The sequence below is a fragment of the Hipposideros armiger genome, unplaced genomic scaffold (genome assembly GCF_001890085.2).
Source record: "Hipposideros armiger isolate ML-2016 unplaced genomic scaffold, ASM189008v1 scaffold_1463, whole genome shotgun sequence".
Classification (NCBI taxonomy): domain Eukaryota; kingdom Metazoa; phylum Chordata; class Mammalia; order Chiroptera; family Hipposideridae; genus Hipposideros; species Hipposideros armiger.
Window position 1 is genome coordinate 153548 of NW_017732813.1, and position 16168 is coordinate 169715.

Here is a 16168-nt window from a genome sequence, read left to right on the forward strand (position 1 = left end):
GTCATCAAAAACCCAATGGCATGGGTGGGAGCCCGTTCTCACAATGGCCCCAGTGCTCCTCACCTCCTGGCATTCCTGCTTGTGTCCCTTCCCACACTGAACAGGGCTGACCTGTGTAACCCACAGGATGTAGAGGAAGTGACAGCACGTGACTTCCAAGGCTTGCGCATGGAAGACAGGCGACCACCTCCTAGTTCTCTCTCGGATGGCACACCAGGCAAGCCAGCTGCTATGTTGTTAGGACACTCAAGCAGCCCTAGGGCGAGGCCCCCATGGCGAGCCACAGGCCTCCTGCTGACAGCGAGCAGCAACTTGCCAACCTGGAAGCAGGTGCTCAGCCCAGAAAGGCCCTCAGAACCCTGCAGTACTGGCTGACCTCTGACAAACCGCAGGGGAGACCCCAGGCTACACAGCTTCCAAATTCCTGACCCACAGAAACTGCATGAGACAAGAAACATGGATTGTGTTTTAAGGCATCATTTAGTGATTTGTCGAGGAGGGACAGGTAACCGATCCAGGGCCTCCTCACAGAGCTGCACCAGAACTAGCAGTGCTTCCACAGGCACGCTCACACGCCATTTCAGCACTCTGAAACGGCCAGGGATCTTAAGAAGTTGGGTGTGTAATGCCAACATATTCAGGCTGAGGGCTTGCCCATCAGGTACCTCCTTCCCAAGGGGAAGGCCTTTTTCAAGCACATGTGCTTAGTGTTCTTGGAGGGGCCAGAGACCTGCAGTCTTGACCGCCAATGTCACAGATAAGCAGTTATTCAGAGTAACAGGCAGGAAGGGCCCTGACTTGGTGCACCGGGACACCCAGAACACCTGCCTGACTCGCCAGTGCTCCTGCCCTGGCCATGTGTCCTCAGGCAGCCACTTCTCCTGTCAAGTGAAACAGAAACACCTTCAGGGCTGTGTGAGAAATAAATAAAGTGACACATTTGACAAGTCCTTGCTTGGTGCCCAGGTGCTGAGGAGTTCAACAAATATCACTAACTTTCAATAAAATGAAATCAAATCCTGAGTGTAACTGGTCAATTATAAACTGTTAAAGAAAGGGAAATATTCTCTGATAACAGGAAAGCAATAAAAAGAGTAAGTTCTGTAATGTCAGCAAGGTCGAGACTCACCCACTGGTCAGGCTATGATGGCAGCCGGCCTACCTCCAAATTCCAGGGACTCAGGAACAGGGTTTTAGAAAGAATCTCAAAACTGTGAGCCTTTCACACTTTGCCCTCATTGGGGGCCAATTTCTGTGATCTGGGTTCAGCCCCAGTTTTGAGGGCCAGCTCCAGGTCTGGCCTTGCTCTCTGGGCTCTGCCCAAGCCTACTGGGTGGCCAGACTCAGCAATGGCTGAGTTTAGGTCTAGGAGAGTCTGGCCCACAGAGCCAGAAGACTATTTTAAAGACTATCTTTGGGTTCTTTCATGTATTGTTGGTTTGTGCTAATAAGGACATTTTTGGAGGCAATATGACAGAACCTATCAAGAATTAAAATGTGTAACTTCAGGAATCTAGCCTACAGAAATACCAGCATTGGAGCAGCAGGATATAGGTGCCTTTTAAATGCCAAGATTTATAATAGGAAAAAACCTTCATGTCCAACAATAGGAAAAAGGTAACACAAATTAGCAAGATACATAGGATGACACCAATTTTACAAAAAAAAATTTTTAAATACTGAATGTCTAAACATGTATTTCTTTTTTTGTGTCAGGGAAAAGCTCTGCACAATATCCACTAAACCATTAGCTGTTGCCACCCCTGGAAAATAGGAGCAAAGGTGGAGTAGGCTTTATTATCATAGAGATTTCTGTACGGTTGATACTTTTTTTTTTTTTTACAATGGGAAGTAAAATTTGGAAATGAAAATCATCAGTCTAGCTCACCACACTTCCCCGCAGCATTCTTCCCTCACCTCACCTGGCCCCTGCACACCACTTGGCCACCCCAGAGCAGAGCTCCCTCCAAGCCCCAGGGTCTGGCCCTGTGGCCTGAGGGGAGATACGCCTGGCCCCCAGGAAGAGGCCTAGACCCATCTGAGGACAGCTTCCTGGACTGGACCCCAGAAGAGCATGAAGGAGCTGAGGAAGGGGTGGCAGGACAGTGAGCCTCCCCGTGCCCGAGCCAGCAGGGGCGGCCCTGGGGTGAGCAGGGGCTACGTGGGGAGAAGAGCTCAACCAGCTGGGTAGGCGGCCCTGGTGGAAATGCTCAGACTTCCTGTGACAGTAATGTCCAGTAAGACATCCCCACCACAAGGAAAGAGACATCCGCACCACCTCATCTGTGGGACTGACCTTCCTCATACAGGAAAACAGAACATCTCCAAGGCTGAAATGCACTGGGCTAGATGCCTAACATACTCAAACCTATATTCAAATGAATTCATTTCAAGCTGTTGTTCCTTGTTTTTTATTTATTATCGTTTAAGAGAAAATTTCCTATATTTTAATAGCAAAAAAAAAAAAAGAAAAAAAGTGATTGCAACTTCACTATGTGAGGTTTTCTGAACAGAGGCACACCCAGTGTGTCTGTGGAGTGCCCTGTCTAGCCTCTTCTGTTGGCAGATGGCCCCCAGGTCCCCTGCCCAGCCCCACAGAGCCTAGGCGCTTCCCACCAGGGCAGCTGGGAGTAACCGGTTCCACACCTGTAAGACCTCCTTGCCGTTCTGTATCCCCTCTTGGGTCCACAGGGCAATGAGTTGCTCGGGAAAGGCAAAGCCAGTGCCGTTGTCAACGCTGCAGAAGAGGCGCAGGCCTGAGCACATGGACACAAGGGAGGACGTCGTGGTGGAATGGCAGTCACCCTCTTCCAGGACCTGTGCATGGGGAACAGGGAGTTACCTGTGAGCACACGGGCCTCCCGAAGCATGTCTGCTCATCTTTAATATTTTCTGACCACACCAGCCTGTGCTCAGCCTTTCGCTGTCTCATTGAAGCCTGATACAAACAACTCACACGGTTACTGTCAGCCTCATTTCCTAGGCAAGGAAACAAAGGCATGCACCATTGCACAATTTGCTCATGATTGCACAGCACTGCAGGTGGCAGAGCAGGGTTTTGAACCCAGGGCTCCTCATATCCAGTTCTGCCCTCTCTCGAGGACCTTGGGTACCTCCTCTCCTGACATCCATCCAAGGCCCTGCATAGGCAGTGTGTCCCGACCAGTAAGCACACACTACTTAGTGGGAAACATGAAGGTGTTGTAACATCTCTCCCCTGAATCAGTAATGGTGTGTGCCTGTCCTCACAAAAGAAGAGCCCAAGAAGGCACATGCCAGGGCTGGAAAACGCAGTCTGTGGAAAGAAACCCAAGATGGACTTAAGGAGAAGAGGTAGGTCAGTCTGAGCATTTCCTCAGGACACAGAAACAGGCTTAGGTAGTTTTAAGATGAAGGCAAAAAAACCTCGGCCAGAAAGCTGACCTGTTAAGCTTAGGTGCTATAAGAATCCACAGGGCAAGATTATTTTACTTGCTGTTTTCTGCCCCATGGCCCTTCAGAACAAGCATTTGCTGTCTGGGGCCACAGGAATGGGCAGCAGCAGCAGCACCTCCCTGCAGGCCACCAGTGATCCTGCCATACCTGTACGGCCATCCTCACCGGCCTCCTCTCGTCCCCTCTTCGTGGGCTCAAGTGCCTCCTTGCTCTTCCTGAACATTCCAAGCCTGTCCTGTTGCCTGAAATGCTTTCCCCCAATGCTTCCATGGCTGGTCTCTTGCTGGTCCCTTGCTTATGGCTTTGCTCAGATAGCGCTCCCCGGGACTGGCCAAGCTCCCGCCAGCCCACTACCTCCCCTCACAGCACTTACTTCTTCAGCAGGAGCTCACTGGCCTTTGTGCGGTCTGCCTCTCCTGTGGATGCAGCAGCCAACTGCCCTTGTCTGCTCTGAGCTGTGTCCCTATTTCACCATAAACAGTTACTTACGGACTGGGTACTCACTGAGCTGTGCTGAGCACCTTGTAGCCTTACAAAGTAGGTATTTTATCCCATTTGCAGAAGGGGAGAGGGCAGCTCAAGAATGTATGGCCACCATGTAGAAACTCAGATATCTACATACACCTGGACCACCCTAGTCTCCCTCCCACCTGCTTCCTCTCTGAGGACTGTGAGCTTGGGAACAGGGGACACCATATGGGGCCTGGATGGGGCTGAGGCAAATCTCCATCTGCAACACACATCTGAGGGCCCAGCACTAATATGTCATGTCAGTCCACAAGCACAGGATGTGACACCCTCCATCCCACAGTCATGTCAGCTAGGGGCACTTCCCGGGCAATCCTCTGGCTGTCAGCATCTAACCTGAGGTGGGTCCCACCTGGCCTTGACCTGTGCCATGGCCCAGGCTCCTCTCCAGCTGGGCCTCTATATCACGACATGAGAACAGGGATGGCTCCCCTCAGAGGAGGCAACCTCCCTCCACTGGCTCTCAGAATGACTCATGGGACTTCACTGTGGTCTCTGACCTTATGTGGCCTGACACCTTCCCTCAGCACTCCTAGTCTCTACTTTGTCTATTTTCGTTGACTTCAGATTCAGAAACCTGATTCTCAGATTACTCAGCCTGGCAGAGAACAATGTTACTGGTCCTGCACCACTGCCCACAAATAATGGGATCAGCCACATCAGCAAAGCAGCACTGGCAAGATTCCCAGAGCAACTGCACTAAGCTGGGAGAGGGTGGCCTTACTGTCTCAGCACTGAGAAAACCAGGTACTGGGCCAATAGTCACCAAACAAAAATCACAACTTAACTCCCTAAATCTGCTCTCCTCCAACTGCAGAGACCTAGTATTTGTATGAGAGACAAAATTCGGGACTAGAGGACAGGGAGAGCACAGGTTAATGAGTCCTTGGAGGGTAATCCTAAGGAAGGCTCAGAATCATTCAGTGACATGGCTCTTACTGCACCACAATGGAGAGGAGGGAGAGGACGTCCTCCTATTGGGATGTAGTGTATCCTACACTGAGGAGACGTAGTGAGAAACTGCCATGGAAGCCTCATAAAACCCACATGAGATGCGCACCCATTTCACAGACGAGGAGCCAGAGGCTCAGAGAATGTAACTCACCCAGTGACACACAGCTAGGCAGGAGCAAGCCAGATCAACTCCAAGGTCTGTGTGGTTCTAAATCACATGGCCTCTCACTTACACACATATGTATATACATGCCCTGACCAACTGCTGGGCAGCTCACCGTGGGGACACAGGCAGAGGGGTCAGGTCTGTGAAAAATGCTGAAGGCCAGAGAGTGACAGCAGTTTCTGCTGTGATTCAGTGTTTAATCATCCCATCCTACCTGGTAATGAGACCAGGACCTGCTCTGTTTGACAGGAGAGGAAGATTCCAGAAGTGAAGTGGGCCCGTGATTAAACAGGCCAAGCTGGAATTCCTCAAGGCTCACTCTGCCATCTTGGTCTTGATCCAGTTTGTTAAATAGGTCTTCCAATTCCTAAACAAAATCCATCACACCTCGGCTCAGAAGCTGTACCCACAAGCAGCTACATGCCAGCTACAATCACCAGGCCAACCATCCTCCCTCTCTCCCTCCCTTCCCAAGCAGGGCAGTTTGCTTGTTCTCATTCAAACTCAAACTGCCGGGTCACATCTGGCCTCCACTGGCTCTGGCTTGGGAAATCTACACGCATAGTCAATTTTCATCCTGCTGTGAATGGGCGCTACCTGAACTCCCTGAATTCCACAAATGCTCATTTAGAGTCTACTGTGGCAGGAACTTGCTTGATGATGGGAGGACGATGTACATATGGAGCATGGCCTGGGCCCTCAGAGGTTCAGAGTCTCGCAAGGGTAGCAGGGCTGAGGGGGCATTAGCAAGTGGGGGGCCTGCCCTGTCACCACTGCCTGTTCTTCCGCCCCTTGGCTCTGCAGGAGGACAGGATGGGTGAATACGAGGCAGGATAGGTAGCCTAGGAAATTGACAACTCCCTCCAGGGTACAATGTGAGGTGCCCCACTGGTTACATAAACAAGTGACTCTATCAGGCACCTGCAGCTGGAGAAAAATAAAAACCAGTTTCATCCAGCAAAGCTAATCCCTATTACCAGAGATCTGACCTTTAGCCAATTTTAATGTCATTATAATGTCATTTGCATTATGGTTACTACAGCTCCCATCATACATCTGATGCCATGACAGTGCCAAATGAACAAAATAAGGAAGAAAAAGTGAGAAATGGAGGGTCCCGCCCAGGGAGAGGAGATGAATGAACCACAATGGGATGTCACCAGTTCCCACTGTGGGAGGGATAAAAACCCCTGATCATGACTTCCTCTGCGCGTTTTGTTCTCTGACTTTACCCACACTTTCCTCTCAAGTGTGTATTTCCATTTTCAGTAAATCGCTTTCACTTTCCTCCATCTGTCTTGCTCTCGAATTCTTTCTTGGGCAGAGAACCCAGTCACCGCTGCTCTGGGTTGAGTCCTCTCTTGGACATCCCTGAGTCGCCAGTGACAAATACAGCTGCCAGGAGTGTGGCCAAGTTCCAAGGTCATCGTGTTTGGGCTGGGCAGAACAGGGCCGCACAGATAGGGGGAAAGGGTGTTATAGGCGGAGAAAGAATCCTGAGTGAAGGTGCTTAGAAGTCGGGGTGGCTGGGGCCACACCTAATCAGAGATGGACACTCATGGGTGCGGACTTCAGCAGAAGCACTGTGAGTCATCAAAGGATTTTAGACCAAAGAGTGATACAATTGAATCAGTGTCTGAAGGGTAAAGGGATTTTTCAAATCCAACATCAGCCATGGCTGTCGCAAAGAACCAGTCATTGAGGGTGGTCTGTCCTGGTCCCTCTTACCTCTTTCTTGAGTCCCTGGAGTCCGATGCTCTGGCAGACCAGAGCCAGCTCCTGCTCGTTGAGGTGACCACTGCTGCCAACGCCCAGCTCTTCCCAGATACCCTGGACCTGGCTCTCAGGGGTGTCAAACAAGGGGCTGCAGGACTTCTGGGGGCTACCAAAGATCTCAGAACCCCAGGTTGGTAGCTGGCCTGAAGCAGAGGGAATGACAGGTAAAAACCAGTGCTCCAGGTAGAAGCAACGCAACTGCTGGTAATTTACTCTGAAATCAGATGGATGGACAGATGGACACAGGTGAGTAGCCAAGCATCAAAAGTGGAATCTGGGTGGTGGGTACATGAGTGTTCACAGTACAATTGTTTCAAGTTCATTTTGTGTTTGCAAATTTTCATAAAAAAATTTTTTTTGGCAGGGTAGGAATCTCTGCTTCATGTGGGGAAAGCTTTTTCTGAAGGGAATCTACTAAAGTCACACCACTGAAAGCACACAAAAAATTAATTTTTAGATATTTTTCAAAGCTACCAAAAGTAAAGAGCACAGTCCAGTGAACCCCAGGGCACCTGTCTCTCATGTTCTTTGATGATTAAGACTGCCATGCTGCCTTCAACTATCCCCTTTCTGCTATTGCTGAAGTGTTTAAAAGTAAATCCCAGATCTCATGTTTTTACTTTTACATATTTAATATGTATTTTTGAAATATTTGGACATTTTCTTACATAACCATAATGCCACTATCACAACCATAATGCCAAAATCAACAATTTCCCAACTGTCTCAAAAAAGTTTTCTACAATTGATTTGTTTGAATCAGTACCCAAACAGAATCCCCACAGTGCATTTGGTTATGTTACTTCTCTTAAGTCTTTCAATCATGAGCACCTGCCCTGCTCCTCAACACCTAGCATTGCCTTGTTTAAGAAATGGGATCAGCAGTTGTTCTATAGAATGTCCTCCATTTGGATTTGTCTGCTTCTTTATGGTATCATGTAACTTATTCCTCCATCCTTAATAATGTCTGTAAACATGAAGTTAGCATCAAAGGCTAGTTTGTAGTTTGGGTTCAGTTTTTTCTTGACAAAAACACTCTACAGATGGGACTGTGTACTCTACATCACCTCACATAAGGAGGCGCAGGTGCTTTTTGAAATGCAAAGACTCATCAGTGGATTTGGGTGACAGATGGCCAGTTTTCATAACTTTTCTACTTCAGCCAGTTGGCTTACTGATATTTCTAAAGCTCTGCCAGAGAAACAACTTGTGGAAGAGGACATATGTTGGGGGTGCCCATGAGGAGCTATCCATGGATGAGTACACTTCAAACCAGACATTCACCTCCATAACCAGCCCAACACAGACAGAGGGCAGCTTCTACCTAACTCAGACTTGAGCGACTAGAGTTCTATATCAGTGATTTGGAACTGTCCGGTAGATGAGCCACCTTGGCATTAATTACTTTGATAATCCAACCAATAACCAGAAAGCCACTTTCCTCAAGAAAAGCCAGGCCTGCGTGATCACAAATGCTGCTATAGGATGGGGCTGAGGAAAATGCAAGGAAAGGGCCAGACAGGAAAGGGCCACGTCTGAGATCCCTTCCAACTTAAAATGTCTGAAATTTCTAGAAAAATTTAAAAGCAATTCTGATATTGGGGTTTATTTCTCAGGGCTGGTAGAGGAGGTAAACAAATCCTTTGAGGTTTGACATGAGTGTCAGTGCACTACTGCTGGTTTTAACCGGGATGAAAAGTTTTCTGTTTAAGGTTGGGAGAAAGCCAGCCTGCTGTGAAGGCAGAGAGCAAGCACCATATCGCCCTGTGAATAACCTGCTCCAAGAGCCCTTCCTGAGACTCTGAGTCCAAGGAAATTGAGATGTGATGGCTTGGCTGCTCTTCTTAACACAAAGGGGTCTATCTGCTTCGTCCAGCAGCACAGGCAGATGTTCAGGTCAGTTTCCCTGACATCTACCGAGGTAAACGTTGAACAAACAATGGCCCTACACTTGAAGACCACAATCTAGAGGATGCTCAGTTTCAACTGCTAATTTTTTACTGCAGCAGAAATTCAAGGTGAACTCTGGTCTCCCTCTCTCCAACCCAAGTTTCTGTACTTTCTGCCCTGTGACACATCACATGCTGATGCACTGTAATTTGCTTAAGTACACTCACTGCTGCCTTGCAGTTGTTACTGTAGGCTCCTCAAGACCAGCATCATGTCTTGCATTCTATTTGCACAGGTTCCCTGGTGGATGCCAAGACTGTGCCCCCACAGCAAGGAAGAGGCTGCACCCAGATCTGTGCACCAGCAAGGGAGTGCAGGGCCTGACCTGGGAGCAACAGGCCTGAGACCACACCTGCCAGCTGAGGTCATGCTGGTCCTTCCAGACTGTGAAATGCGGCAGAACCACACTGTTCCCTTAGCCAGTGGCCTCTGTCCAAGGGTCTGATGTCAGGGGATGCTAAGAACCAAGTGACAGCCTCATACCTGTCACCACCCTGGAGAAGGGGCCCACCAGGCACACCACCCACACTGCACACTTCCCAGGAAATTACCGTATTTCCCCATGTATAAGACGCTCCCATATATAAGACGCACCTTAAATTTGGGGCCCCAAATTTGAAAAAAAAAATGTATTACATAAAGTTATTGAACTCAAGTTTTATTCATCATAAAATTCATACAACTCCTCATCACTATCAAAACTCCCAACCATTAGCTTGTCCTCATCTGTGTCTGATAACAAATCCCTGTCTTCATATATTGCCTTGTCCTCAGCGGGAAATTCAAATAAAAAAAATCTACAACCACTGTATAAGACGCACCCAGTTTTTAGACCCCAAATTTTTTGAAAAAGGGTGCATCTTATACATGGGGAAATACGGTACACTTGGCTGGCTCACTGTCCAATGACCCAGCTTGTGGAGCTTTCAAAGCACTGGTGAAAAGGCAGCACCAAGCATGAGGCTGTGGCTTTACCTTGTGTTTCAAACAACTCATTCTGAGATTCTTTAGCACTTTCAGCTTCTTCATCTGACTTGAGACTCTGCAGAAAAATGAAAAAAGAAGGACACAAATCCCCCAGAGGATGTGGCAGTAGGCAGAGCACAAGCAACAAGTGGACAGTATGTCTTGGGGCCAGGTAGGGACAACTGAGGAAGAGCTGACCAACAGCCTTGTGAGATGCAACATCTCCAAAGAAACCCCCAGCACTGCAAGGCAGCCTTCGCACCCAACCAGCAGTTCACAATGAAAACACAGTCAAGCTTTCTCACTCTAACAGAAGAGTGGCCCTGGACCTTTGATTAACATTCCATCACAAGATAGGATCTCAACTTGAGGCCTGAAGGTCCTCACTTCTCTGCGTCCTGTCGCTTATCACCTATATCAGTTCTGCAAACAGTTGGAGGAAGAGCAGGTCTCTTTGTCCATCCAGGGGCTCCTAGGACAGCACAGTGCAAGGAAAGCACCTGACACCTTGGTGCCCTTTGTAAGCTGCATCTCAAAGGAGTCAGGCCATCAAGAAATGTCTGACTCAAGTAAACACCTTATATTTTTGTGACCAAGGCAGCTGGCCACAAAATCAAAATCTGCTTCTGAAAGGTGCCTGTTTCCCATGACTGATTTTAGAATAAGTGTTGGTTGACGAAGACTCAGTACTCCTCAGAGCTGCAGGAAGCGATGAAGGAGCAGTTGGTATGTCCCATTTTTCTAATGCATGCAACCCAACTGACAACACTAAAAGCAGTGTTCCCTGTGTTCTAGTTCTGGGAATCAAAGATGTTTTTAAGAAGCAGAGTACCACAAAGATGGACCAACTCATCCCCGCATCCCTAAGGGCCAAGTTAAAAAGAGAATAAAAATGTGAATGTCCTGGGTTTGTTGGCATTGCCCAGGTGTAGCACATCACTGAGACAAGAGACTTTAGGATCTAGATGCATACAGTCAAACCTTGGATTGTGAGTGACGTGGTTTGTGAGTGTTCCATAAGATGAACAAACATTTCTAATACATTTTAACATGGTAAACGAGCAATGTCTTGCAATACGAATAGTTTGTTTCCGGAACGAATTATGCTCACAAACCAAGATATTACTGTATTTGTTTTCTTTTTTGCCTCAATAAATGTTGAACATATAAACAAATTAATTTGGGGGCCCAGGGTTGTCTCATTAAAGATAAGTCCCCATATCGGTCCATCTGAGAGATGTCATTGAGAGCAGAAACCACAAAACTTCTGGAATCCTTGAAAATAGGTCGAAGAAGTCCACAATTAACTCACAAACTGTGGTTCTCACCCTTGGACATACTTCTTGACACGAAGGTCATGAGGCTCCAGCAGCCCATTTCCTGGGTCAGTCCCTGAGCTGCAGTGAACAGCTCAGGGAGACTGGGGGCTAGTCAACACCCAAAGCCTCAGAGGATCTGGCATGTGCTTGCCAAGCTGTAAATGTGTGGATTGGGATATTCTAAGTGTTCAAGGCAGGTGGGATGGTGGCCTTGGTACATTCAAATTTCCAATCTTGCAGCTGCATTAGAAAGGTACCTTCCTTTTTCTATCCTTGGCCAATTACCACTTCACACTTCGCCCCAACAGAAGTCATGTTCCTTCTTGCAGTGCCAGGAAAAGGTGGCGGTAGTGAGCAGGGCAGGGACAGCAGGAAGTGATTTGCGTACAAACGCTCCACCACCCCAATGTCTCAAGGAGTATGCTCTGTGGCTGGAATTTCCCTGCAGACAAGTAGATTTAGAGACTTTTTTTTTTTTTAAGATTTTATTGGGGAATTGGGGGAGGGGAACAGACAAGTTGCTGTCCTTTTTGTTCTTCAGTCTAGCTGTGGAGGATGTCGTTTCACTCGCCCATGTTAGTATTGTGATCATTGCGCTCTTCCCGGGTGAGGCAGATAGGCCGCAGGCCACCGGATGGCCGCTCACGGAGGCTCCTGGCAGCTCACGCTGGCTGCCAGCCGCTCATGACAGCTGCCAGCCACTCACAGTAGCTTACAGCAGCCCACTGCAGCCTCACTGCAGCCTACGCCGGAGCTGGCAACTGATGGCAGCCCAGCTTCAGGTCAAGCTATTGTTGACTATCCTAGCTGTAGAGGGCGCAGCATCACTGGCCCTCATGTGGGATCCGAACCGGGGCCCTGCTGCTCAGAGCTGGCATTCCAAGCCAAATCTTAACCAATGTGCCACTCGGCTGGCCCCTGGAGACACTTTAGAATGATACGTCATTCTCAAAATTGCACCCACACTTCTGGCGACGAAACACCCAGGAATGCCTGTCTCCCCCTTCACATCTTCCTGTAGTGAGCAGTGACTAAGTAAAACATTATTTCCCCAATGCTGGGCAACCCGGGGTAGGAAAGAGGGACCTGACTTACCTCCACACTTTCCAGAGATATAGAGCGTCGGAGTTGGTGTCTCACAGTGGCCTTGGCTTGCTGTTCTGCTAAACATTTGGCTCCAGTCACAGAGTCGCACAGCTCGGGCCGGCTCCTACGACCGTACCATTTAGAGCCACTCACATACTTGGGTGGGACAGCACGGGAGGCAGCTGGAAAGAAAATGGGAGGTTTGTGGGGTGGGCCTTTAAAGCAGCCTCTGGACCCACACATGCCACTGAGATGCCCTTTAAGAAGATTCAGAGTGTGTCTTGCACTGACGGACATGCTTTTATGCACACAACACACAAATTATAAAAGTGAACCAGCATCCTAAGATGCTTAACGATAGAGCTGGGAGGACTATGGGTGGAGCTGGGCCCCTTGTTAATTCTCTAGTCTTGACTTCCTGTTAAACTTTGTGGTAACTTCCAAGGGAGGGATGTAGAGAAGCCATCTTAGAATTGGGGGCTTTTTGCACGTGTGCGGCCGGTTGGAGCGCAGGTAAGAAGTGTGCACTGGGTGACCTCGTTTCTTTTTCTACTCCCGAATAAACCACTCTTTTGGTGGATTTTCTGGAGAGTTATTTTGGCCAGTCAACAGAGAAAATATCTGGAAGAACACAGAAAACAGTTAACAGCAGTTATCCTATTCTCCAGGGCAGGAACTAAGAAAGACAGGCTGGAAGACAGGGACTTTCCACTCTAAACTCTACATGCTATTTAAATTTTTCAAGCATGTTTTTCTTTGTTTATGTAATAAAAGACTAATACAAAATCTAGCTTTTTTAAAATGTCTTTTATGTAAAGAAATAAAAACTTCCAATAATTCAACAACATACCACTCTAGAAACAGGAAGGTCACTTTCCACCCTGTTCACTCTAGGACCCCATCCCAAGGGACTGGAGGGTGCATATGGGTGGACAAAGACCTCAGCTACAGCTTCAGAGGCTCAGGCTTTGTGCAGGTCTAAAGTCTGGGGCACAGGCAGGCATGGATCTTAGTTTTGGGATTCATGAGAACTCTGACCCGTAATAATCTCTTGCACTTCCTTTTCCCCCCTTACCTGTCCACGTCTGCACAGAGCATCTGGGATCTCTCAGGTAGAGAAGACACGGCACTGACTCTGTGCAGAATCCTGGGCAGGCAGGACACAAGACGGGGGAGGGAGGAATGGGCAGCACCAAGGACAGGACATGGAGTCAGAGGGAAGCAACCAGAATGGGCCAACTGGAGAGACAGGAATAGGGCCCCGTGAGGCCAGGCCAGGCCAGGCCAGGAAAACGAGGAGCACTTCACTGCAAATGTGTCTTGGGCCTCACCCCAACAGAAATCACGCTATTTAAAGCCAAGTACCACCACATTTCTTTCCTTCATGCCCCAAACAGCTGGTCCACAGTCCCTGAACTTGGGACCATCAGAGGAGGAGGCTGGGTCCATCCTGGCCAACCAGAAGAATAGTAATGTCAGTGACACACAGAAACTGGGATGCGGGATGAGTTTCCAGGAGGATGCTCAGTTCCACATGGGACATGCCGGATATGAAGTGACAGTGTGACATTTAAGGCAGCTAACAATATTCAGGTTGACTAATTTCTCACCTCAGTGGGATACTTTGAGGTAATTATAGGCACTATTACTAATCACCCTGGGACAATAGGCATTGACAGGGCCTGGCCCAACAAACTCTCAAGGTGTGACAGAGCTTATGGGACGTCCTGAAAAGAAGGGCAAAGCGTTCAAGTCAGCAGAGGGAAAACAAGAGAATCTGTGAGCAAACTTGCCGGTGTTCAGAAGGGGAGAACTACAAACATGGAGAAAGTCTCTCAATAGAGTTGCTGACAGGGTGAATGAGGGATCAGTGAATAAAGGCTCTTGTATCTGACTCTGGTTTCCATTTATAGGGAGGCTGCTGGCTGATAACTGTGGGTGGGGAAGAAGCCTCCTCTTTTCCCCTTGAGCTGGTATCAGAAGAGGGATTTTCGTGTCACGTGAGAAGCAGGAAGTTGTGGCACATGTAGGAAAACCAGGTGCAGAAAACTCAGAGGGGAGCTCTGGCATGCCCCCCTAAGTTATAAGACCCCCTCAAACCCAGCGGAAGCAGAGCCCTGGCCCTTACGTCCTCACCCATGGCCACTTCCCGGGTTCAGCCCGCTCACTGGCACACATGGAGATCTAGCAACCAGCATGTGTTTCTGGTTCCCAGGCTTGATTTTCCTTCCTTCCACTTCCCCTCCTTAGTTGACTCCTAGCCCATGTGCGGAGTCCCTCCCTGTCCTGGATGCTGACCCCACTTCTTCATCACTGCCAGCCAGTCAGCACCCTCCTTAGAGTAATGAGCGACCCGGAAAAACACACACATTCATTTTTCATAATATTTTCCAATGTTCTCAAAACAAACAAGCCAACAAAGAACAATAAAAAAAGAGTCCAGGAACCTATTGCCTCCCTCCCACCAATAAGGAGGAATGCCACTCTAGAAAAGAGTGTCCATGTGGCAAATGAGGACAGAAACAAGGGCAGAGGAATGACAGTAAAATGAATGGGGCAGCTTCCCACTGCCCACAGAATCACAAGAGCCATGCCTTTTCAGGGGGGAAAGGATAGTAGCCATATGACAGTGCAGACACAGCTCAGTCCCCCATTCCGCACCCCAGAGGGTCTGCAGAGCACAAGACACGAGCAGCCCTAGAAACCAGGACAGCACACCTGCTGAGCCAGACCCTGGACACCTGTTGTGTCTTCTTAGTGTATACTTTTATTTATAAGAAAAGAGTAACAAAGTCTAAAAATTAAAATGCATTTGGTTATATGTTCAATAATAGCCTTTAATGAAAACAGTAGAATGATAGGGAAGAAAGGATATTCCTCAAAGTCCCAGGAATTTGATCCCACAATGACTCTCTCCTTCCTGGAGTATCAAAAGCACATCTTTCTGAACATGGTGGAAGATGGTTGGAAGGACTGACAAACAGATTAGAAAGCAGGAAGAGAGTGATGCTATGAATGGAGCAGAGGAGGCAGGTGAGGCACTGAGGAGACAGAGCCTTAAATCACATTTGACAGAAGGGGCCCAAGATAGGGAGGGTAACCCCTTGTGGCTGCAGAACCACCAATGCCCAGTCAGGCCTTCAAGCAGTGAGTACCATGCCTCTGTGGATGGGTGCTTGGAGATGGACACTGGGATGAGCCCTGTATGCAGGCTCGAGAGGTGTCTCAGGGAGGGCATACAACCATTTACTTGAGGAAAGCTTTGAAATCCACGAGAAAATAAATAAAACAAAACCATCATCAGTGAGAAAAAGCACAAGTTTTAAAATAGCTTTTTGTTTCTCTGGAGGACCTGAGAATACGTCCCACAGAGCCACACAGTTTTAGGCTTAGTAGCATCACATACTCTCTAGTATAAAGAGGGGACATACAGTGTCAGTGTCACTGGGCACTCGCCTTTTAGGCACATTAAAATCCATGGTTACATGATTATATTACAAAATTCTAGGAGTTAGGAAAGGCAAGTGGGCCTTCACATCTTAAAGAAGGAAAGTGTGAGACAAAGCACCCAGTGACCCTCCAGGAGTCTTCCCCTCCCGCTGCAGGGCTCTTTACACTATACTCAGGTATCTTTGCAACCAGCAGGAGGAGATGGGAAGGGGGGCCAACCATCAGCATCCGATGCAAGGAGCAGTTTCTGCCAACAGTGCATATACGAGGACCCAGGGCTTAAAGTTGGAAAACTGAGACTTAAATTGTAACCCCTATTTTACTGGCTGTGGGATCCTGGACAAATCTCCACATCTCAGGCTTTAGACTTCTCATCTGAATAATGCACAGGATTTCAATGAGGGCTAAATGGGACCCATAAAAAATGTACATACAGCTCAAAGGCTGACACACAAAAGACCATGTTCCCAATCTACTTTCCTTCCCCACCATGGTCCCCTCCCACACTGTCACCCTGGTACCCAATAGATACACACCT

General features: G+C 48.3%; 1 protein-coding gene across 1 annotated transcript in view; it reads right to left on the bottom strand.

Moving 5' to 3' along the window:
- The window catches only part of NINL (ninein like), a 161470-nt gene that overhangs the window by 64635 nt on the left and 80667 nt on the right, over nucleotides 1-16168 (bottom strand). Inside the window, 5 exon segments of the mRNA XM_019633987.1 lie at nucleotides 2608-2817; nucleotides 5298-5450; nucleotides 6812-7002; nucleotides 9785-9851; nucleotides 12190-12362. Coding sequence (XP_019489532.1) covers nucleotides 2608-2817; nucleotides 5298-5450; nucleotides 6812-7002; nucleotides 9785-9851; nucleotides 12190-12362 — 794 coding nt within the window.